This window comes from Amblyomma maculatum, chromosome 1 (assembly GCF_055883805.1).
Source record: "Amblyomma maculatum isolate TAMU_Amacu chromosome 1, ASM5588380v1, whole genome shotgun sequence".
Classification (NCBI taxonomy): Eukaryota; Metazoa; Arthropoda; class Arachnida; order Ixodida; family Ixodidae; genus Amblyomma; species Amblyomma maculatum.
In genome coordinates, this window is record NC_139344.1 from 223,722,421 (window position 1) to 223,747,921 (window position 25,501).

General features: G+C 43.9%; 1 protein-coding gene across 4 annotated transcripts in view; it reads right to left on the bottom strand.

Moving 5' to 3' along the window:
• Positions 1-1,328: 1,328 nt before the first annotated feature.
• Not1 (CCR4-NOT transcription complex subunit 1) overlaps positions 1,329-25,501 on the bottom strand; it is a 127,605-nt gene continuing 103,432 nt past the window's right edge. For all 4 annotated transcript variants that reach the window (XM_084590390.1, XM_084590389.1, XM_084590388.1 and 1 more), the window contains 6 exons: positions 21,140-21,523; positions 20,816-21,073; positions 16,552-16,801; positions 10,265-10,397; positions 6,548-6,682; positions 1,329-1,548 (listed from right to left, as the gene is read on the bottom strand). In XM_084590390.1, the coding sequence (XP_084446516.1) occupies positions 1,485-1,548; positions 6,548-6,682; positions 10,265-10,397; positions 16,552-16,801; positions 20,816-21,073; positions 21,140-21,523 (1,224 nt within the window). In that variant the 3' untranslated portion in view covers positions 1,329-1,484. The remainder of the gene's footprint in view (positions 1,549-6,547; positions 6,683-10,264; positions 10,398-16,551; positions 16,802-20,815; positions 21,074-21,139; positions 21,524-25,501) is intronic.

Consider the following 25,501-nt stretch of genomic DNA (forward strand, 5'->3'; position numbering starts at 1 on the left):
AGTTATAACTCCCAAAAAGCAGCAGGCATGTTATTTGGAAATGCGTGCACTTGACCAGTGATGCAACATGTCATATTTCAGCAGAGTGTTTTCTTTACCCATACTCTTCATGAATAAGAGTTATTTGAACCTGTACTATTGATTACGGCTTCTGTGTTAATTACGGTTGGTTGGTTTGTGGGGTTTAACGTCCCAAAGCGGCTCAGGCTACGAGAGACGCCGTAGTGGAGGATTCCGGAAATTTCGACCACCTGGGGTTTTTTAACGTGCACTGACATCGCACAGCACACTGGCGCCTTGCTTTTCGCCTCCAATGAAAAGCGGCCGCCGAGGCCGGGATTCGATCCCGCATCCGTGGGAACAGTAGTCTAGCGCCGTAACCACTGCGCCACCCCGGCGGGGCGTTAATTACGGTTCAACGTTACCAAGTAACTTAGGGCTATGAGGGATGCCATAGTGGAGGGCTTATGAACTTTCAACCACCTGTCATTTTTTAAACGAGTATAGACACCTAACTTTTGGGTTCATGTTTTATCCTTTGTAATGATACCCAAGACATTACTGTACACAGATCACCATGTCATGCCTACGACTGCTGAATAATTTACAATCGCATTTCTTTTCTCACCTGTTTCGGTTTTAACAGCCGGTCAATGGCTGTGACGTCAATCTAGGTCGCACGAGGAATGAAAATACAGCGATACAATCATTGCTGTGTAGTTTGAATTCCCTACAATTTATTTGCAGACAACTTTTTGTGGCTGTGCAATAAAGGCTAGGCCGGAAAGGGAAGATGAGCTTTTGTATCTGTGCCGCAGACAGTGGGTTGGTTGTTGGGTGAAGGCAGACTGTGGGGATGCTAGTGTTGAGGTAGGCCACTCCTCGGACGGAGACAGAGGCTTGTTTCCTTTGCTTTCCTGCAAAACCGCTGAAAGCTGTCTGCTTGTATAGCCCTTGCATTTTGTTCCGTGGTGCAAAAAAAAAAAAAAAAAAAAAAAGCCCCGGAGTGAGGTTTTGAAAGATTAGAAATGCCAGCCTGTCAATTGAGAATTTCCTTGGTGTCAATGTTCCTATATGCCATCATCACATGCACGTTTGGATCGCGAGTAGGGTCCTGCGGAGACTCTGGAGGCCTATGTGCCTCAAATTCTTCGTGAAATAAAGTTTTTTCCTCCTCCTCCTATATGCCATCTTAAGTTTGTCAGCCATGCACATATTTGAGTGCTGTTTTAAAGCAGCATGACACTGAGGCTAACAACTATATGCACTTTGGACCAGTCGCATTCATATGCACAGTAGCTAAGCTGATCCCAAGAAATAAACACGCCTCAGTAGTCTTTCATTTATTCATGCAAAATGCAGGCAAGTTAATATTCCAATCCGCTGTACAATTTGTTGTGTAGAGCCTGCGTAAAAAAAAAAAAAAGGCAGATCTGCTGTAGATTAAATAAACTTTATACAAAATGGGAACCTTGAACTTGTTGCTAACCAGAAGGCTCCGTGGGTGGCTTCTGCTGCATGCAAGAGCGTGCCACCGATTCGAAGAGCCTGCAAAAAAGTAACGGGTAACATCACTGGTGAATGACTAAGCAATGGAAGGTACACAAGCAACAGTCTATACTTGGTCCTTATGAATGTCAGCAGATAAAAATTATGTAAAAATTTGGAGGACGCTTAAGCTTCGCCTTCAAGAGTGGAACGCGATAGCATTTTGCACCTCGTTCGCACCGCCCACTCATTCGCTCAGTATGCTCGAGTCACACAAAGACATAGTTTTCATATTCAACGCTTCTAAGTGCACTGTACAACTTTTTTCTAATTATTTGTTCAAACAAGTGCTTCTCACAATCTACATTATCGCACTGTGTTGTGCACACTACAACGTTTCTTGCTCCCGTGTTCCTTTAGCGTTCACACGCACTGAGCATGTCGGAGGGAGAAAGCCGAGCAGCGACGCGCCATGAAGGCGGACGCGATCATGGGGCTGACGTCTTGATGGGATCGTCCTCTATCTCGCTTGGGAGCACCACGCAGAAGCATGATTTCTCGGAAGCAGCTCGGCACACATCGCAGGGGACGCTTTCCCAGCAGAAGCGCTACGGCGCAGCGATCACGTCGGAGGCGTCCGGCATCAGACGCTGCACCTAGCAATCGCGCTGAGTGGAAAGAGGAGCCGCGTCGCCTAAACACCACTGTTCGAGTGACGCACGCTGGATGTTGGAAGGGGAGAGAGCGAGAAAACTTATTAAACGCAAGGGTATTGGGGCATCCTCGCACCGGTACCCGCGCGGCCCGAAGGGGAGAAGCGGGTGAGCGAAGATAGTGATCTAAAGAAAGGAAAGACGCTTGATTTTACAACTCGTGAGGGTGCACGGCGAAACGTCAGGGGCAAGTGGCGCGCCACGTGTCGGGGCAGTGCCGCACATTGCGAGGAGGGGTTCTGTGTTTGCCGCAAGATGGCTCTGCATGTGCACAGAGCGCAGAAGAAATGTAGCGGAAACGTACTTCGCTACTCGTGTAACTGCGACTTCTGTAAGTAACATGCTCATAATTACCGATATACACTGCAGTATAACGTTCTATGGCACGTTTCTAAGGCAACACCGCATTCACTAGAAGCGCTTTTGTACCGCTTTCAAGCATCGAACTCGTGGCTGAGTGGTAGCGTCTCCGTCTCACACTCCTGAGACCCTGGTTCGATTCCCACCCAGCCCATCTTGGAAGTTGCTTTTTATTTATGAAGTGCATGCCGGGATTTATCGCTCACGGCCAACGCCGCTAACGCCGACGACACCGGCTTTTCTGCGACACGAGCTCCTTAACACTTCCGCGTTAAAACATGGAGATGGGTGTGCAACAGCACTTGTTAATTCATTATAGATTGTTGAACGGTAGAAGTAACGGAAGACTCTGTGATTGGACATATAAAAATGCCCTCTCTCAATTAGAACTGGGCATTCCCTTAAAAACATTTGTCTATACTCCAAGGTTACCCCCCAAACATGGCGGCGCGTGCATGTCTGAGTGGCCTGGTGCCTAGCACATGGCCAAAGAAATGCCCCCATGATAGAGTGGCACAGCTATGAGGCTGTGTCTTCAAAATGAGGAGAGAAGATAGAACCAGGTAAAACTATTGAAAAGTAGGTGAAGTCAAATTGCCGCTATGCAGGTGTGACAGCCGGCGGCGCCAGAGAGTAGGGATTGGTGGCTGACGGTGGCTGCCTACTCTGTTCTGCGTAACCTCCGAAACTTGCTACTAAATCCTAGTTAATCTGACCCCCGTTATTTCGGAAATACGAATAAGGCTTATTGTTGGTGCGGTCCCTGCCAAAGCCTAAGTAAGGCACTTATGGCACTGGGCGATATGGGTCTTCACACCGGTAAGGCCACATCCAGGTTCAATTGGCACTATAAGTGATCGTCAAAATAGCTCTCAAGCCTGAACTGCATGTTCCAGAGTTGACCATGCACCTACATGCGCACAAGGGCAAGCGTGCCAAAACAGGGATGGCTTTACTTAGTTTCAGTTTCGTTTTATAAGCTTCACACCATTTGCACCAGCCCACGGTGATAACGGCTATCGGCTACGCTTTGGCCAGCTAACCGATTACAGTTGCGCAGCATTTCGGATGATCATTGGCAGCACTTGGAGTTTTCCGCATTTCCGTCAGCACAGTTCTTCCACTGCTCCAAAAATATGTACTCATCAAGTGCCGTTGCATGCACTGTATGGTGAATGGCGAGGCCTCGCACGCACAGGCTGCTCTTGAGGGGGGAACCACCACTACCGCGCTGCATTGTGAAAGACGTCAGGGAGGCCCTTGTCGTTTTCAAGCACTTCGGCTTTAAGCATTCCCGACAGTGTGCACATTGTAAAGCATTGATGGAAATGCTAAAAAAAAGAAAACAAAGTCACTGCCGCACTGTTATGAGAAGCTGTGTACCAGTGCCCAATTCTTTGCTAAATAAATTTACCGTAATGCAAGTGGTTCTTATCAGTTTTCTGAAGCCCATTCGATAATTCAAACTTTTTTTTCTCGTCCCAGGAAGTTAGAATTAATGAGCTTTTACCATATTTTCATTTCCTGCATAGTCAAGTTTTCCTGCAAACTGCAGTTTTCGAAACACCAGTGAACATGAAGTTTCAGGCATAGTGTGCTTGCAGCATAGCGTCGGCCTTGACTGTGAATGCTGGAAACATTGTTTTTTTATGCTATTCTGCTGCTTCTGTAGCACACTTTTTGGTGCATCAAGCAACATTAATTTACCCATGCTGTTACCATAATGTTTGAGCATCCCATTTTGATTCGCACAATAAAACAACACGACCTCGGCACAATGTTGGCAGCTATTTGCCAAGAAGTTTTCTGCTTTGTTCATTCTTGAAGCCAATTCACGCAATACACATCATGAGGAATACAGTAAAGGCTCATTAATTACACTTTACTAATTCAAAATTTCGGATAATTCGAACTGCACTACTTGTTCCGACCAAGTTCAATAGACGTCTATGTTTAAAAAAGCTTGTTGTTTAGAATGCGTCTGTTTGCCACTGATAATCAGAAATACGCACCGCAGTGTCTCGGTGGCCTGATGCCCAGCACATGGCCAAGAGAAATTCACTCACATAAAGTGGCACGTCACAATATCTCCTTGAAAATCCCTTGAAGAAGTATAGCAGTACTGTTCGCATTAATCGAACTCGCATTTTGTGGAACATACAATATGCCGAACTGTTCACAGCGCTCCAAAAGTGGCGTTTCGCCTAATGACACTCCCATGATTACTTTACACGCATGGAGCTATCAGTGTGTGCTTGAAAGTGGCTTCCAGTTAGTGCACTTGTTTTCAATAAGACATTCAGTGCACCAACATGTTATGTGGTGATGCCAGCCTAGCTGATCTAAGACAGCGATTCTCGTAGGGCCTGCTTTGGTGCTGAAAGCGACAGAGAATTATTCTGTACCACAATTTTGGTTGCGATATCGTGCTTTTAGTGTACCAGTAAAAAACAATCAAACTTAAGATCAGTGGTGACTTTTTCCAAAGCACCACCTGCTGCAGCCTTGATGCAAAGTGAGCTAGATTTAATGACACTCACCAATCTTTGTGCTGCCAGTATGCCAGCAGGCAGCACATTGCTGCAGGAAGCACTCTGATAGAGTGGCGGCACCATATTCACGCTTCTGGGTAAGATAAGCTGATCTGTTGCAATATTTTATATACTGAATTATTTCACAATCCTCTTAGAGTTCAATATATTCAACACTGACTGTATCAGCCAGAATAAAGTGGAAGGAACCTTTTTAAATACAGCAAACGCTTACTATAATGCCTTCAAAGGCAAGAAAAAAAAAATGTTTAACTTATCGAATGGCCCTCAAATAAGTGCCAAAGAACGGTTTGCATTACAGCAATTTTCTCAGATGAACACCTGCATGGTGTTTGCTTGCATACATAAGATAAAACGCAAATGAGTTTTTCTTGGCTCTAAAATGGTAAAGGACTCCGCCACCCTTTTCACAAAATGGTCCAGTCATGTTTTGAGGATGCTTCACCACACTGCCTCTTCACCATGCAATCTACACAGTGAAACAATGTGGTGAAATCATGTGAGCAGTGCTCAACTGCAGCATACTGGAAGCAGCATGTGGATGTATGCGAGGAACAGTGCAATGCCATCCCAAAATATAACAAAACAGTGACGCACCAAGCAGCATCCAAAATGCTGCAACTGGCTGATGCGCATGCCCAATTGCAACCACGGGATGGCATGGTTTAGGAAAGCAAAAGTGAACCTATACAACTGAGCTTTAGTTGGGAAATAGTGACCTTTCGATCATATTATGTTTGCCATAGTGCGCAGGCACCAGTGTTTTATGCAATTCAGATTCTGGAAGGTACATTTCGCCGACTGCTCGGGAAGGTATGTACATTCCGCTAGACACAATCCCCTGCCTGAATTAACTGATACGAGCCCACCCATGTTCAAATTAATGAGACTCCAATGCCATAGACTTACTTACATGTGGCTGGGGTCACACTGCTAGTTCAAATTATCCAAATTAACGGGGGTCAAATTAACAAAATTTTACTGTACAAACTTCTCAAAATTTTCAGCAATAAATTTGTCTCTTACTGCCAGACAAACAATTAATATACCTAGAAAGACAACCTGCAGATGACTTTGATAGCTTATTTTCAGTCCTTGCTACGAATGCACCAAGTAGCACCTTGTTTGGTTGCTACAAGTAACTACAAACATGCCAAAGCAATGAAGTTGTACGTTAGACTGGGAATGAAAAGAAACAGAAGACTGTTCTGAAATCAGTGCACTGGCAGAAAATGTTTGGAAATCATTAAACATATTACATGAGAGTTTTGGTGCTGTATTAGCGGGTCAATGTAGAAAGCTCAAAATTTTCAATATCCCAGACAACCTGCAATATCACAAAGACATCTTCAGAGCCTCCTTGTAAGTAGCAAAACACATTTTTGTTAAGACATGTGCAACAAGAAGTTATTATAGATAAAATATTCTACTTACTTCTCAATCTCAGGTGCACAGCGCACAAATTCATGGGTCCAAAACTTGAAAGTTGGGTTCTTGATGAGGTCGATGAAGGTTACTAGGAGACCCCATGGGTGCGGACGATTTACAATGAGACGCTCTAGCAAGACCCTAAATAAAAGAACAAACAGAACAAATGTAGAAAAACACAATCCGCTGCCCGTCACAGCACAACTAATCATTGAGCTCACCAACACAAAACTGTACCATATAAGCCGGAATATAGGTAGAGACTTTTTCTAACACACACACACACACACAAAAAGAAAAAGCAGGCTAGAGTCACCCCTCATTTTATATAGCGGTCTTTAGCAGAATTTGAGGCACTCTCTGGAAACAAGTGGCGTGCCTGCTCGTGAACAGACAACCGTACCGTATAGACACCCTGCAATTGGCTTCTTTCTCTTAGTCATAAGCGCATTTATCTTTGCGTGCACTCTTTCGTTTGACCAATGAGAGTATAAAATGTCTCTTTAGCAATGAATAACAACATGTGGAGGCAGTTTACAGCGGCGACATGGCCACTCTTACAGCAACAGTTCGGCATGCGGTGCCGCGGACAACATCAGCTGTTCGCATGCAGCCTTTCAAATAATGCTGCGTAAGCAACACGCTCGATGGAACTAGATGACACACTCTGGGAGGTGGCGAGCAACGAAGAGTCATCTTCCGAAGATGCTGCTGAAAGTTTGGAGTGAGATCGTAGCTCCGGTGATGCAGGGACACAGCTGATGTAAATACAGTCGAACCCGGTTATATCAAACCCGGATATATCGAATTTTGGTCATATCGAACTCACGAAATATCCCCTTGAAAATCCCATGTAAAAGTATAGGAAAGCAGCGTCATATATCGAACTCAATTTCACCGGTCGCTCGATATATCGAACTCCGCACCACGCACTGGAAAGCGTGCCTTCCCCAAAGACGGTCGCATTACCCTTGGCCGTTTGCCGCGTGACGTTTTCAAGCCATGCGCGGAAGGAATGAGAGGAGACAGTTCGGCGACGGCTGGTCTGGGCAGCGCCGCGCCCATTCCCCAAAAGCGCGCGCATCTGCAATTGTCGTTTCCCGCGCGCCAGCACATGATGTTTGCAAGCCATGTGCGTGGGTGTGCCCATTCTTTTGCTGAGCTATCTCTCTCCTTCAGCACGCGCAACGCATGCGCCAAACCAGCTCAGCCTGTTTTCAGACAGCCGTCGGACGCTTTCTCCAGCGTGTGTTGCGAACCGTCTACGTGCGGCGGCGCGGCGGCGGACGTGGCTATGGCGCCTGCGGATGTTAAGAGGCGCCAGCTCTCTTTTTTTTTTTGCGAGAGTCATCCTTTTCTATCATTGGGCTGTACGCGCGGTGTAGCGTAAGATATGGCGGCTGCGGACGTTAAAAAGTGGCAGGGAAGTTTTTTTTTTTTTTTTTTTTTTTGCGGATTGTTTATTATTATTATTTTTTTAATCGTTTATCCTTGCATGTATGAATCAGCGAAAGCACGCGGTCAGCTGCTGCGATCATGACGCCCGCCCCAAGCGCGGTGTGATAAATCGAACCAGGCTTGTGCAATCAAGCCAACACGGGCACTCTGCCAAGTTCGCTCCCCGCCACCGCAGGAGCTATCAAAAGATAAACGCGCCCTGACGTTATCGCTGCGCAGCATCTTGGCACGCTGCCAATGAGCTGTGGATGAGACGACCGAAACGCACTGAGGCGCGCCATCGACATGCAACACAGAAACCTTGTTTTGAGCTGCCGCGGTGGCTTGAGCAGCGAGAGGGACGCAGTTCCAACAAGTTTGAAAATTTTCACTCTGTCGCTTGCATGTGAGCGAGCTAGCCTTCACGCATTTTTTTTTTTTTTTCAAACTCTCGGGTGCAAAAGTGGAGGGTGGGTTCATTATGCGAGTGGGTTGATTACGCGACAAATAAGGTATCGTTTTTTCGCATCGCAAGTGCCGTCACAAGCCGATTTCTGTATATCGAATTATCGATATATCGAACTATTTCGCGATCCCCTTCGAGTTCGATATATCCGGGTTCGACTGTATATGCGCTTCTCCACTTTTTCATGTTTTACTATCTTTTTTTTTTTTCTTTCACTTCAAGGAAAGGAGGTCGACCGATATTCCCACTTGACCCAAAATACGGTTTATACGGTACCTTTCAGCTTGAAGCCCATCGACACCAAACTATACCCACATTACTTCACAGTTATGTGTACTGCAACTTTCATTTCTGCCTGCTCCTGAAGAATTTTCAAACCCCTGAGCACAAGTGGAGAGACCACGTGAACTGCTACAGTTGCTTTTTTTCTGCATAAAAAGATGTGCCAAACGAGACTGCTTAAGCAAGGTGGCAAGTTTACTTAGGAGGGTACCCATGCATACCTCAGTAATAACTGCTTCACTGTTATAAAAAGCCACGCCAAAGTGCGTGGTCTCTGCACTTTTGATCAAGGGTGTACATACTGCACAAATATCCTGTCAAGTAATACAATTTCTTGCCATTATTATACAGACTGAAAAATGAATATTCATAGGCTTCAATGTCAGTTGGACATACTACACACATAACACTGCTTCTTTGAGCCACATAAATAAAAGCCATCAACATAAACCATACTCAAGCATACTAAAGAAAAATACGATTTCAGCCATTCACAAATCACCTCATGTGTCACTTATAACAGAGTCCTTCAATACTCCCAACGGATCATGAAACTCCCGCCGAAGTTTAGTTCGGGGACAAAACCGTTCGCAAGAGGGCACCATCGCTGGTGCGAGCGGTCGGCCGCCCCGGCGGCATACAGTGCGGTTCCACCCTAAATTCTTGCTTCCACACCTGCACTGTTATTTCCCATTTTTTTACTTCGTACGAAATTGAAGCCGTGGTCCTGTATTCGCTGCTGCACATACTTATTCATAATCTACCTGACACTTATACGAAGCCGCTGCTAGTAGAGCCACAGCTGGCTCCTTGCATGGTTTGTCACGTTTATATTGGGGCACTGAAACATTGCCTGAAGGCGTAGTGTGTTCATTACCGTACAACATATGAGTGCATCTTGCATCTTATGTGGCAGTGTGAAGATGCATACTGAAAGATTTTGAGCTTGAACAAAATGTGCAACATTCCAGGGTAACATACTATAAAAGCTAGAAACGCAAGCTGCAACATATTCCACTACAGTATTCCTTGCCTACAGCTGTTCCATAACATTGACCACAACAATCCACTCTTTAGAACTATCCCTGCATATATTTCAGGCCACATCGATCATCCGAACAAAGTAAGCATTCCTTCATGTCGCACTGAACATCGTTTTTATTCACTTGTCCCCAAGCATCTCTGATCGCTGGAACCACCTGCCCAGGCAAGTAGTCAACGTAACAGAACTTAATACCTTTACGTCCGCTGTACATCCTTTCCCTAAATCATTTTTATTTGTTTCTGCTTTCACTGTTCCTTTTTTTTTTTTTTTTTCATAACAGTTTTTTTTTTTATACTGCCTCAAATCTCAAGCAATTTTCTGGAACGGGGCCTTTCTTGTTAAAAGAGACAAGCGTGAACACAAAAGTTTCTTTTTGTGCTTCTTACATTTTACCACTATTACACAAGGATAAACACACAAAAAGCAGGACCTCCAGGTTTTTTTTCTGCATCTGCAAAAAACAAACAAAAAACATGCATTGCCAACAACTTGCCTTGTTATTTGTTCCTGAATGGCTTCAGTGTTGGCTTCAGCAAACAAGTACAGCAGAGTACAGCTGAAGTAGTGCGTGTGACTGTTGGGATACCGCAGCTGGTTCGCAATTGCATTCAGGAAGAGGTACCGTCCTGCGTTAGAATGAAATGTGTCTTTGTGAACTTGGCGGCTAATGAAGGGCAGAGCACCTATAACCCCACCTGTACAAAAGCATATCACAACATCATTAACGTCTACATGATGAACAAAACCGGGTAATGTGGTACTCTTGGATGGCGCTCCATGCCTCTGGCTCAACCTCACCCATGGAGCACAGGCTTCGCAGGCAAAAACCAGGTCTTTCCTCTCACAGATCTGGCAGCAGTCTGCAGAGTTTCTAGAAGTACTACCCTTGAATGTGCTCCCCATCTCCGAGCATATTCTTTCCCATAAAATGTCTCAATTACTGTTACTTTCATTTCTTTTTTAATTAGTGTGGAGGTGCTTCTGTGTCTGCAAATCGGTGTGGTTGACATGGTGCCATTACCTGCCCATTACCTGCCTCATTTCTGGAAGGGGAGCACGAGAAAGGTAAGGAAGACAATGACTTCTAAGTCAGTTCATGGAATCAGTAATATCGTCCCTCATGTGGTTAAGCCTTTAAAACACAACTAGCTAAACTCAACACAAAACACCAAAGCGCTGTCACGGCAGCACTACAGCCACATCATAGCACTAACACAACCAAACTGCATAATGGAGGAAATAATTGAGGTACACTTATCCAATCAGCAAAGCGGATTTGGGCTACAACCTGCCAAATACCCCCAAGCTGACAACCCATGTTTCCTACCTACAAAGCAATCTACAGCTACACTCCGTTTCATACATCATGAACCCCAACTACCAAAAATATTGCACTACAATGCACAAGCCTCACCTCACTATACTAACACCCCTAGACGAGAATAATATATACACGCAAAACACTACACCTTTAAATCCCAGGCACAAACACAGCTGCCTTTCAAGACACTGGCACTACCTCAGGAGCAGCAGTACTCAGCACCACAAATGCCACATAGGCAGAATATTTGCCTGGTCATGCGTTCATGGTTACAACACACATCTGAATTCTGCTTGCAGACCGCATACACCATCTGACTCTTCCATACAGGCACTATCCCTTCAGCATTCTGGACGACCAACGTCAGCCTGTACAAGCACATTAAGATGTTCCAGTTTAATGACAGCAATATTAAAGAAAACCAAAAAATGCAAGTGTCACCACCACCACATTTTGGTATAGATTCCAGTAGCTACGCTGAAATGCTATTCGCTTCAATAGATGGCAACATGTCCTTTTCAGAAAAGTATAATGTTTCAGGACCTGACTGGCAGGAAGCTTTTCTCTCTCTAGAGACAGCTTCATACTGCATATGCCCTATAGTGTGATGACACACAGCACCAACGTCCCAACCGTCAGCATGATGAAAATTTTACAATGCTAAACTAAACAGATTTTTAACTTCAAAAAAATATTACATTGGTCATGTTTACTCAAAATTCCTCTGTACTAGGAAAGAATTATTAAATGCATTCTAATAAATATATCAGTGAAAGTTAAGACAACTAAGTTCATCTAGACATAAATGTTTAATTTCAGAACCATGAAAGGTGCCCATCTGAAAGTAATATTAATTTATTTATTTGGAACATTCTTTTAGACATAATTGTACTTGGATTCCCAGAATGACTGGATAAAGAAAAACGAAATAAGTTTGAGTATTATCACAATTGCGTTTTTTGTGCAGCTAACATTTGAACAAAGAACAGTTAAAATGCAAAAGCAAACAACCTATCACTATGCACATTTCTTCTCACCAAACTGTCAGTGACAATCAAGCAATCTGCTGTGGCATTCAAGGAGAACTTGGCAGAGAAAGTAAATAGGCAGAGAGATAGCACTGCCTAGAGGACAGCAAGAAACAGTAAGAGACTGGCAAAAATCAACCAAAATGGCTAACATTTATCACCATGTGGTTGAAAAAACATTACAAAATTTATGCATAAGACCAATTATTTTTCAAAATTATTAGCAAACAAGTTTAGTTACTCAGGACTAAAACATTACTGAGTCTATAGAGCCTGATGTCACATAACTGCCTCAGAAAGTGCAGGAATGAATGTCTTGCAATGCTTTGGCACCTCTTTTGGGGATGCCACGGTGTGTGGCTTGTGCTTGATGCTTTACATATTGCACAGTAAAAGGAACTGAAATTCTTTTGACAAATCATCACAGTGAAAAATATTGGAGTATGAGAGTCGAAAAGCAGATAATCCAAAATCAATTCAAACTGAATGTTCGGTATCGAATATTTAAAAGTGCTCACCACGAGGAAATAGCATCTGCAGATCACTTGCTTTAGGTGCTTTGGGTGTCATGTCAGATGTAGCAGCGGCAAGACGCAATATGAGCAGAGGTGGTCAAGACTAGCTTAAGTAACCCATGAAACTAGAAGCCACGAAGTCCCTAAAGAGCGCACTAATGATCAAACATGGCGGTGCCTGCTGCTTTTAACTGAGGCATGCTGCAATGTAGTGGTCTTGAAGAGCAAGAGTTTGAGCCTTGGAGCTATGGTTAGTGCATCTATGGCTGGAAACCCTGCATGGGAGTACAGTAAAGGTTTGTCAATTTGAACTGCCAGCTCTGCTGTGGCCAATGGCCACATAAGTCTATGGCTTTGAACACTCACTAATTCAAAGGCCATAGGTCTCTTGCATTGGTTAAAGGCCCCTTCTGGTGAACTGACAAAGTATGACTGGTGTGGCAAGAGATCGTCTAGATCACCCTACCCAAACCGGAGTTCAAGGCAGCAGAGTAGCTTGCACACCTCTGATGTGTGTGTGTGATGGAAGGTGTAAAGTAGCAGACCAATTTTTCAAACTCCAATAATTCGTACTTGTGGAATATTTCGGACTTTGTTTGGGAACCATCATGTATCCCATGCTTTTTGGTGTGATATAGACGCGAGCGGGCACTGCTGTCATAACGAACTCAACAATATGCTCTTCATTATCATCGAGGTGGCCTACCAAGCAGCACACGATCACACTAAAAATGGGACAGGTGCAGCGTCAGTCAGCCGCGGCTCCCCCCACAACACCGCTGCCCACGGGTCGCAATGGGCTGGCGCTCGTTCTGCTCGCATTCTTCCCGTGAATTCCATATCTCGGCGTGTGCTCTAGTTTGTGGCATTATTTGCAGTAATGATTTTGGTTCGGTATGGGGTTTAACGTCCCAAAGCTACTCAGGCAATGAGAGATGCCGTAGTAGAGGGCGCCAGAAATTTTGACCATCTGGGGTTCTTTAACGTGAATTGATAATGCACAGCTCATGGGTGCCTTGCCTTTTGCCTCCATCGAAAAGAGGCCGCCGTGGCAGGGATTTAGTCCCACGTCCTTGGGCACAGAAATCGAGTGCCCTAACCACTGCACCACCGCGGCGGGGTATATAGTCGAACCCGGTTATATCGAACCCGGATATATCGAATTTTGGTTATATCGAACCCACGGAATATCCCCTTGAAAATGCCATGTAAAAGTATAGGAAAGCCGCGTCATATATCGAACTCAATTTCACCGGTCGTTCGATATATCGAACTCCGCACCACACACTGGAAAGTGTGCCTTCCCCAAAGACGATTGCATCACCCTTGGCCGTTTGCCGCGTGACGTTTTCAAGCCACGCGGAAGGAGTGAGAAGGGACAATTCTGGACAGCGCCGCGCCCATTCCCTAAAGGTGCTCGCATCTGCAGTTATCGTTTCCCGCGCGCCAACACATGACGTTTGCAAGCCATGTGCGTGGGTCTGTCCATTCTTTTGCCGAGCTATCGCTCTTCTTCAGCACGCGCTACGCATGCGCCAAGCCAGCTCAGCCCGTTTTCAGACAGACGTCGGACGCTTTCTCCAGCGTGTGTTGCGAACCCTCTGCCCGCGGCGGCTGACGTGGCTATGGCGCCTGCGAACGTTAAGAAGCGGCAGCTCTCTTCATTCATTTTTTTTTTTTTTTTGCGAGAGTCATCCTTTACCTGTCATTCTGTGCTGTACGCGCGACGTAGCTTAAGATATGGCGGCTGCGGACGTTAAGAAACGGCAGGCTTTTTTTTTTTTTTTTGGCGGGAGCCGTTTATCTTTGCATGTATGAATCAACGGAAGCACGCGGTCTGCTGCTGCGATCATGACGCCCGCGATAAATCGAACCAGGCTTGTGCAATCAAGCCATCACGGGCACTCTGCCAAGTTCGCTCCCCGCCACCGGAGGAGCTATAAAAAGATAAACGCGTCCTGAAGTTATCGCTGCGCAGCATCTTGGCACGCTGCCAAGAAATGAGCTGTGGATGCGACGACGCGCGGAGTGGCATCGGATGGAGTGGCGCGCGCCATCCACATGCAAGCGAAAACGCTCGCGATTTCTGCCGCAGCGACACAGAAGCCTTGTATTGAGCTGTCGTGGTGGCTCGAGCGGCAAGAGGGACGCAGTTCCAACAAGTTTGAAATTTTTCGCTCTGTCGCTCCCGCTCGTCGCTGAGATCGCTCAATCGCTTGCATGTGAGCGAGCTGGTCTTAACGCATTTTTTTTTTTTTCAAATTCTCGGGTGCAAAAGTGGAGGGTGGGTTCATTATGAGAGTGGGTTGATTACGCGACACATGCGGTATCGTTTTTTGGCATCGTAAGTGCCGTCACAAGCCGATTTTTGTATATCGAATTATCGATATATCGAACTATTTCGCGCTCCCCTTCGAGTTCGATATATCCGGGTTCGACTGTACTGCCTTATGAGGTGAAGTGGAATAGACATGATGAAAGCACGACTGGCTGAGTGCACAATTGGTTTCCGGGTAGCAACTGTGCCTTGAGGGAGCCGCATGCTTCCTGGTAGTGCTCATGCCTGCCGCGTCAAACTAATTGGAACGTGCACACTGGCAACCCACAGATTGAAGCAGATCATTGCAACAGATCGCACTATGCTGTAACTCTCTATTATCAGCTTACAATGGAAACTCATGGAGCAGTGAGCTGATTTTTCAGAAAAAATAAATGTTAAAAATATATTTTTAAGTTCATGAATTTTTCAGACCTTTCAATCATTCGGACCATTTCCTGGGTCCCGCTGAATCTTAAAAATCGGTCGGTTACTTTAATAATAAACAGATGGCCCTAACAGTCCTACAGCATAGTTTCAGTTCTCCTTTTCTGAGCTTACTGCCAGTTTGCATGATGGAGACTCGACCAGACAGTTCCACCCAGCTAAGTTAACCCAGCTGAGCACTGTTTCAGGTGCAGATTGGCTTGTCGCTGGTGAGCTTAACGAGTTTGTACTGTATTTTACTATAATTAAATCAAGCTGAAGGGCCCATCAAAAATGCTGACAAATATGATAACGATATTAGTGATGCACTTAAAGAGGCAGCCACGCGTGTTCAAAGCATTCCAAGAGCCCCATCAGGCACGGGAAAGAACAAGAATCGGCCACATGACCATTCAGCCACCATCTGTATCTTAGTGTATCAAGCTAATAAAAAGGACAGCTCTTCAAAGAGCTCTACAGATAAAAATTCAGGTGTTATCTTCCCAGCCTATTTTCGATTTACTTTAAAATATCTTAAATATATTGAGAAGAGGTAACAACAAACATTACACGCGCAACATGACCTGAACCAATAAAAATCAGGTACATTACAGGTGACAGTTTAATGACTTCATGCATCTTGTTTAGAATATTTAGAACTAAGCATTAGCTTCGTGTTAAAATATTACTGCTTTTCCTCCTTCTCATTGTACGTTTACAAATGCTTGATGCATAATAAAAACAAATGGTTATGAAGCACAGAACTATCCTGTTTGGCTCTTTGGTTTAGAAAGCTATTCAAACTATTCGTTCTGAAAATTTCAGAAAATTTACCATTCACTCTGAGATAAAAACCACTGCTTGTACACTGCTAGAAAAAAAAAAATTATTTTTCTTCAGGATTAGCAGAATTTTTTAATGAGCCAAAAAGGTTACGCGAGAGCGAGCTGACCAATGGAGACAGAATGGCATGAGGGATACTGATGTTGTGATTTATAGGCTGATGGCCAAGTGCAAGCACTCCATCCATGCCACTATTGCTTCTACTGCCTTCCTGCTCTGTGACAATATACAAAAAAAAAAAAAAAATTCTAAGCCAAACAGCAACCGCTTGCAATGTTTCTAAATGCTGTGCGATATCAAAATCAAAATTAGTGTCAAACAAATCCTCACCTTCAGTGTCCAGGTCAACAGCTAAGTTCTGGAATATGTCCATGTGCGATGAATGAGTAATTGTGCTCATGCTGGGAGTCAGGCTCTTGCTCTGAATATAAGCAATGGCCTGGGTGCCCACATAGAGCACCAACGCATTCATGAGTGGCACATTGTAATTAATGCCAGGCTCAGTTGTTGCCTGCAGATTGCTGCGAAGTTCTGACAGAAATGTCACAGGACCACGTGTCTTGATGTAAGAATCTAAATCCTGTAAAGATAAGCAAAACATATTTTATGCGCAGTTTTGCTTCTATAAACGTCCTGTCATTTAAATCAAAAGCAAAAAGCCAAGATCAATTCAATTTCGGATACCCTCATGCCCATGCAAGCCATTTTTATATAGCAATTTACGTTAAACAAACACAGGCTTAGCAGTAGAGTCAGTCTGAACAGTCAAACTTGAATCGGGCAAGTTCAAATAAACAAGTGTACATCAAGTTAAAATCAGGAAAAAAAAAAAGCAGAGAGAGAGACCAAACTATTATCCCTATAAATACTTGGGGATGGAAGCAGTGTCTCACATTTTGGAGTAGCTACAGACATATTTGAAGCTGGAGCCAACAAAAAATGGTTAAACCATAAACAGTCTAAGATGTCTTGAGGTGGTATGCATGCTAATAAGATATATTGCCCTTAAAAATAAGAACGAAAAGCAGCAGCAACAACTGGAAACCTGACCAGTAATGATATGTTTTGTTTGCATTGAACATAGGGCTAGCAAAGTTCAATATGCTACTTCACGACACAAGCCAAAAAGTGTATGAAAATATTTCTCCCACACTCGTATTCTGATTTTTAGCAGCAAGCAGGATTAGCTCTTTCCTAAATAAGCGAGAATCTGAAAGAGCAGCAGAAAGACTTCCTTTCTTTCCCTTCAGTATAGCTTGACCGCTCTATATGTATTCAAAGCTTTTTCAAGGTATTTTGTTTGAAGACTTCTTTGAACGCTCTGGGCTGCAAATAATTATCAAGGTTTCTCTTCTTAGTTGCCGGTTCGGTTTCCGCGGTCAACAGAGCTGGACAACGCTTGTGAACTTTTGACAGCCTTGATCATGTTTTTTAGAGAGAGACTGCCACAATCAATGTGCATGTGATGACATTCACTCAAGCCCCTCTCAATGTCAGTTTTGCGGTGCACTAGTGCCGGGGTTCTCAAACTAGGTTCCGCCGGCTGCTTTCTTGGATTTCACGAGCTCCCTCTCGACTACCCCTAGAGGCACAAATTAAAGAATTTGTGGTTACATATCAAAGCGCCTGCACGCACACAAGGATCCAGAAGGGCAGCAGCCGGCACTACCCATTAATGCCATTCCGCCATGTAATTAAATGCAGAACTTAAGTCTGCCTTGTAATTTTTGTTCGAATTACTAGATGTGCACCTTGGCAAGGTCTAAGACTGATGTGATGTGCTTCATAGATACCTATGTGCAGAAATAGTAGTTTGGAGTTACTTTTTTTGTCAAGATAGCAAAAACATTAGCACAAAATAAAATGTGAGTGAAATGTATTGATACGTTTACTCAACCAAACAATCTAACTGGTCGTGTGGATAAACATTTATAAGTAACGTACTGGTTTCTGAGTAGAATGAAACCATGTTAATTATTCAAAGCATCAAAGGACTTAAAGAATGTCCAAATTATCTGAAAGTGGAATTGCCAAATGGCTACAAGAAGCTTTGCAAAGAAAAAAAGTTTTGCATCACAGCAAATTTAACTGATGTAAAAAATAGCCATTTTATATAGGTCTTGAGTGATACAATTTTTTTTGCAATCCCCTCAAGCTGTACCACTTCCTTGCTACACAAAATGTCAAAAAAGAGCAGCTCCAAAATAGCAAGTGCTTCCTTGAGAGATGCGATGACGTGGCAATGGAGGAGACTTGTCGCCGACGGTGGCATCCACATGAGCAGGCTTCACCTCACAAAAAACAAGCAGCTCTAACAAAATCTTCTGCACAAGGAGCACAGATTTGCGCCGGAATAGTGCTGAATTTTTGTGGGCTTGCATTACACATGTCGCAAAGCTTCATTGCCAATTTAACTGGTGTTTCTTGACTTAGCAGTGCATTAAGGCTATCTCGCATAGGAGCCCTGGTTTGAAAATTAACTGAAGTGATGCAGGCTTCTGTTGAATTATCTGGTAAAATTTACATCACAGGTTACATCATGAACTGAGCATATAGAAATATGTGCAGATGGGGAAAGTTGACTTTCAGCTTGTAAAGGGCCATCTAACGCAAGCAGTCGATTATGTGCAAACACGGTATAAAGACTAGGGGCACAAATGGGCACATTCATTTTCATTCTCAGTTGTGCAACACTCTTTCATAGAGTTCGGTGCTAATGTTTGAGTATGTTTTATTATTTAACCATGCTTCTGGAACAGGCTTTTCAAAATTAGTCTCTAAAATGAGTTTGGTGCAAGATGAAGGAGAAATCTGAGTGAGGCACAGTTTGGCGAAATTGGATCTGCAATTCTATTACAGACTCCATAAAATTTTCGTTGAAGCAAGCCCTCCGTAAGAAAATTTCTTGTTGAGGGGAAAATGTTTTGCATCCTTAAAATGGTTAGCTTATTGAGGATTGAAAATAGTCCAATGCAGCCAAAATTTTACTGTGGTCAAGTGACAATGCAGTCATAACACTAAAAAAGGATGGCGTATAGACTGAAACAGCTTTTCTTTAGACAAAAAACATAACATGACATCACCTTTATTGCACGCTTCAAAGGGCAATGTGACAGTTTAATATTCAATAAGCATCATGAGGTTAAATGTGTGAAATTGGTAGGCAAAGCATGCAAAGCTTTCAATGCTCGATTTGAAATAGTGATGAAATTGCTGATTAAGCCACGGTGGAGTTGAGGCGTCTCTGCATAGTGTAGGACAGTACGAGCCACACAATGCATCCTCTATTGAAATGCTTGCTCAAATAAAACCAAGACACCTATGAAGATGTGCTGCTTGGTGGCATTCTACAAGGCATGACAGGACACAAATGGAAATGGGATTGGAAGCAGGCGAAGAACGACTGCTTCCATATTATGCAATCACCTGGCTTCTCCGTAAAGCATGAAGCCTGACTTTCATCGTGGCTTTAACTGGCAATTACAATGCAATTTTAAACACCAGCGCAAAAAACTAGGCATGGTTAACTTGAATGCTTCGCACGTTTGAACAGTTCAAGCATTTAAAAAATTAAGAAGGGTTCAACGCTGCTGAACCGAATATGGAGCGAAAGCTTTAGCTGTGGGTGACAGACCGTTCTTCTTTGGCTTCTTCACGAACACGGCACGCAGTGACGAGCGGTTAGACCTGGCGCGGTATTGCTTTCGCAATAAAATGATTCCACTTCCCCTCTAGTCTAGTTTAAGCATCACAGATGTGGTGCAGTCATCATTTCCTAGATGAAGTTTTACTACATGACAACTACATGGCAAATGCAAATATAAAGCTATACATGAACCAAATATGGCCTGTATTGTACAAAAAGTAATCATAGATCGTTCTAAAGCTTTCTGTAAAAAGCACATGCTATCTGTTCACCTTATGATGAGAACCACTTGCAGTTAGCTCTCATGGCAGCAGGTGGCTGACAAAAAGGAAGCTGCTTATAATTTCATCATAACACGAATGTGTTCTGTTTTTGCCTGTGAGCCAATAAAGCAGGCACTGTATTAGGCGGATACTACAGTCAAACCTCGCTATAGTGAACAAGTAAAAAATCGCAAAACAGTTTGGTACAGCCAAAATGCGTAATACAAACACTCAAAAGCAGCGAGATTCATTCAATGAAGGGACAGAAACTTGGGTGGTTCTTGCCAGAGGAGACCTTTTCCCAAGCTTTGCCAACAATTTCGAAGATGCTCGAGGAATTGCTAGAGACCGCAAAAATCTGAGGACTTTCTTGCACAAACTGCTAACCTAAAATGATGCCACCGAAAATCAGGCCAAGCGGCAGTTAGAGTGGCTTTTATGTATCACAGCTATGTGATGTGGAAAACAGTACGTCAGCACGAAAGCTATCCTTGTTTTCACCACCTCCATGACAGCTGACAGGAACACATGATGGCTGCAAGGATACAACCATCCACACCGCTACTTCCACAGTGCTGCAGACTGGTTTGAAAGGCATAGAGTCTTGCCAACGACTGGGTCAACAACCATCCACGCTGCTATGAAAACAAATGAAGGTCTAACATAGGTTTTCCCCTCCACTTACCTTTTTGAAGCTCTGGGGTTGGATGACTGAAGCAAAGTTTGTGAGGACTCTTGGCGCCTGTGTAATCTCTGGCAGAACTTCCACCTTCAAGTTTGGTGTGAAAGGATCAGGCAGCCGCATGTGTCGAGGAAAGGCACTCAAGATCAAGTTGCGCATTTGAATGCAGTTCGCTGGTATGAGGTCACAGAAGCCATAATGGTAGTCACAGAGGAATTCTGGGAAGTCATGCAGCAGCACCAACAGCACTCGCAATGTGCCCTGAAAAAGAAAAAAAGTTTTCATTGACTGTAAAAAAGACTTTTCGGCCTGGCTTCCATGCCTAACCTTGTATAGAAGCTGGATAGGCTTCTCAAGGTCCACATTGCGCAGGAATGGAGCCAAGAACTTGAACAAGTCATTTAGGAGCTGCGCAAACATTCCCCAGGCCTTCTGCTGCGGAGTCAGAGCCAGAACACGGCCCAGGAATACACGGTGAGAGATGAGCTCCAGCCATGAATATGCAAATGCAGGGGCTTTGCACGGCTGCAGAACATGCAGTGTGTTGCAGAACGCCATCAGCACGTGAAAGCCAATGGCTTCCAAAACTGGCTCAGGGGCACTCAGTTCAAGGAACAGCATCATAAATATGCGGTGGTAAGGAAGCTGCTGGAACTCCAGGCCCCGTGACTCATGATCTTGAAGCAACACACCAGCCACAATGCCAAGTACCTGCACAATGCAAAGCAAACAATGCTAGAACAAATATTTTACGAGAAGGATTCTAGTTTGCCACAGTGAATAAGCACATAAGACCGTCAGCTTGCCTATCAAAAGAACAGAATCAAAGATGTTTTAAACATCCCTCCCTTCATAAGATTTATTTAGTGCATTTTCATGTTCCTTAATTAAATGTGAATATTTGGAAGTCATTAGATAATCATACCATAACAGCCAACACAACCAACAAGCGCTTGAAATGGACACTATATCGGCAATGCCTTTTCTCTTTACTTATAGGGACCACACCTGTGGACCAATCTTCAGACCGGTAATAATGAACTGCTCATTCTTTATTTTTATTTAAGCCATGAAATGGAGCCAGTTGTTGCTGTGTAAAAAACTGAAGTAAGAACTATGAATTGTTTCATCCAGTGTATATGGCCGTATAATCGCATAAAGACGAGTAAATCGGTTTTTGCGCGAGTTTTCTGCACATGTGTGAAGTCCTAGTGGTGACTGTCTGATGGAAACACACTGGACGGCATTTTTCGTCACCGCACTCATAGCCAGTGCACACAGGCTGGCAGCACAGTGACCGTAACAGGCTTGGAAAAATGATGCCAACGACATGTGCCGCGTAATCACTCTCGAGGCATGCTGGAATGCAAGACGTGTTTTTTCATTCCCTTCAGCGAGCCGCGACCAACAATGACTGAAAGCTTGGATTAGAGCTATGAAGCGTCAAGATGTGAATGGGCAACCTTGGCAGCCTACTGCGTATTCTCAACTGTGCGAAAAACACTTTGTTACAGGTATGTATGCATCTAAAGGAAATGTGCATGATGAAAAGTACCTAGTGGAGTTTGCACCAAGCCTGTAACCTACCAGTGATAGCTGCAATGATGATTTGTTTAGTGTGTGTTTGCTTTATGAGTGGCGGGGCCTGACCGCAATATATTTTGTAGTTTGTTTTCTTGTTTTCTTTCTGTGCGAAGGGTCTGGGTAGCGCAAATATCACAGGCGGCTATGTGCGCTAGACATAATATTTAGCATGTTTTATAGTGATGAACAAAAAAGAAAATACGGCGCTTGTTCTGATGCACCGCCGTTAGCGAGCAGAGTAATTGAGCTTGTCATGAGTTCACCTTGTAGTATCTGCGTTTTTGCTGCTCGGAGTATGACACACTTGACCCTCTTGCACGACGCTCAGCATTTTTTTTTCTTATTTACCTTCGTTTTGGGGGCAGAAACTGGCTACAGCGCTGAATCATCCACTGTCAGAAAAGCGCCGCACGTTTCCTGCAAGCTTTTGTAGTGCATTCCAGCTGAGACAATGCCCTGTTGAGGGGGTGTGGATAAGTGCCTCTCTGCGAAGCTTTGTAGATGAAATCCTATAGCTGCACGCTTGTAGATGATGCGAGGAGGAAGCGACGTCCATTGCACCATGCTGGCACTACGGTGACCACATTGTGCTCGGTAATTCAAGATGCCCCGTGCATATGCGGCGCTTGTAAAAGCCACAGGAGACAATTTCACCTTAAGAATGCAGCACCAACAAACCCCTGGCTGCTTTGCCCTTCGAGATCTCTCTCTCTGTCTCTGCGCTCTCTTTTTGAATTCCTTTTTGAGACTAAATTTAACAATATGTCATGAATCTGCATGCTGAGAGCAAGTCTCATTCTGTCACATCGAACACAGCCCGCGCCATGGCCCGCACTACACGCTTCTACAATACGGAGGCAGTATTCGCGTGCGTTACGAGTGAGTTGTGAAAATGCCGAAACATTCCCCCATACTGCATGAACATGATACTGCAATCACTGTCACTACTTTCCGCCCCGAGGGCAAAAAAAGTGGGGAGCTTTCACTTTCTACCCGTGATGGCGTGGATTGAACTTCCACTGTATGTTCCTTAGTAATATGATTTTTCCGTAAGTACAATGCTGACTCCATCAAGTTCTAAGACACTGCACTTGAAAACAGGCGAACTGAGCCAGAGAGTATGCAACATGAATGCAGCATTCGGTAAAGGCATCTAGAAACAACTATACATAAAAACATGAGAAGGCTGAGGCTGGGGTACAAGACAAGAAAAGCAGAGTCGGAGCAACAGACAACTGCTAGGACAGTTTGTCTGCAGCCGTACAACTTAAACATTACACTTTTTTTAATACCGTAATGCATCAATTACCTTTTGTTGGAAGTAATGTTCTTGGAAATCCAATTACTTTTTTTTTTTCCAGTCATTGATTACTAATTATCTGCAATTTTTTTATTTTTCAAGAACAAGCTGTCTCGATGGTATATCATAAGATCCTACACATGGTGAAAAATACTGGTGCAACACCAAATTCCCTCGATCGATCTGTGGAGGTGCTGCACATGCAAGGATGTCTCCCCGTGCAAATCCGAGGGGCCTGTATCTGTGGACCGACTTGGTGTTCAGTCCTCTCAGATGGGAACAGTGAAGCGCAGTGTCGTGACCAACTTCCAAGTAGTAAGCAAGGGCTTTGTAGGTTAAAGCAATGCACTTCACTCTGGTGTATACACCTAGATACTCTTTATCATCCCATTGATGTGTTCAGAAGAAAACATGGAAGAAATGGCGAGGAAAACTCCGAGAGACAACTGCAGACAAAATTACTAATGCGTGTACTAAAAGATGCGAAAAGCGTGCTCATTCTAAATCCATGCATACTTGCCTCATGCTAATAATGTATGGATGAAAAACAACGTAACAGTAGAGATGTGCAAACATTTAAAAATTTTGAATTGCAAATTGAATATCTTTGAATTAAATTACTCAAACAAATCAAATACTGCATTTTTGTTAACTATTCAAACCAAATCAACTATATTACGAACCTTTCGGATGCTTTTCACATTATTTGCATAAGGTTCGATCAGATAGGCTTGTAGTGCTTTTCTGTGATGACTGTTCAAAAAATAGGGCCTAACTGGTGCTGCATGCCATCTTGCAGCGATCAGTGTATGCACAAGATACAGGGTTCAGTGCAACTACACTCTTCATTTGTATGGCACTGTTCGTAACACTAACTATTCATTGCCTCTAAGACTGGATGACTCATCAAGGCTTATTCAAGCTTCGCAACCTTTCCTTGATTCTCAATCTCAGAGGCCATGGCTCGTATGTGTTGCTTCCAGTCTCATGGCGTGTCCTCAGATGGGGCTCTTTATTATTTTGTCGTCAAAAAGAAAACAATTTTTTTACCTGTTCAACTTTATGCTCAAGACATTACCATTTTGAATTCGAGTTGTGACCCCTTAGTGGAGGTTGTGCATTAACGGCTAAAGTTAAATGTCATTAGTTCGGTCTTCAATGAACCAGGAAGTGTTTGAATTATTCAGAAGTTAACACCTACTGAATGAACTTGATAGCCAAAAATCGCTTGAATCGCAGTAATTTTTATCTAATGAATGCCTGGAACATGGCTGCCTGCACATTTGAGATAAAAACTAAGCACCAATGAGGATTTTTTTGCAGTTTAAGGAAGCGCATTGCTTGGCACACGCTGTCGTGACTGTCAAAAAATGGCTCCAAAATTGTTCAAGTTCCTCTGTCAGCCCTTCTCACAGTGTGACGTAGTAGCAGTGGTGCCTTTTTGCGAATAGCCCTGTTGCATTTTTAGAATGCTTCACTGCACTAACTATGCGGCTAGGCATACTCTGAATGTGATGGCTCGGCATACTTGAAGCATGTGGATGCAAGAAAAAAACATCTGGAACAGCATGACGCCATCCCAAAATAAAACTAAATACTAGTAACGCAAAAGCAGTGCCTGAAATGATGTGACTTGCTGAAGTGTGTGCCCAATGACGGTGGCAGGACGGTATGAATTTAAAAGAAGCAAACTTCAAACTATTTGGGTAACGAGGCACTCCCTATCATCATTGTGCATGCTATACTGCACACACCTGAGAGTGTGCACGCACTACCATTCCATGCAAATAAGGTTCTGGGAGGTC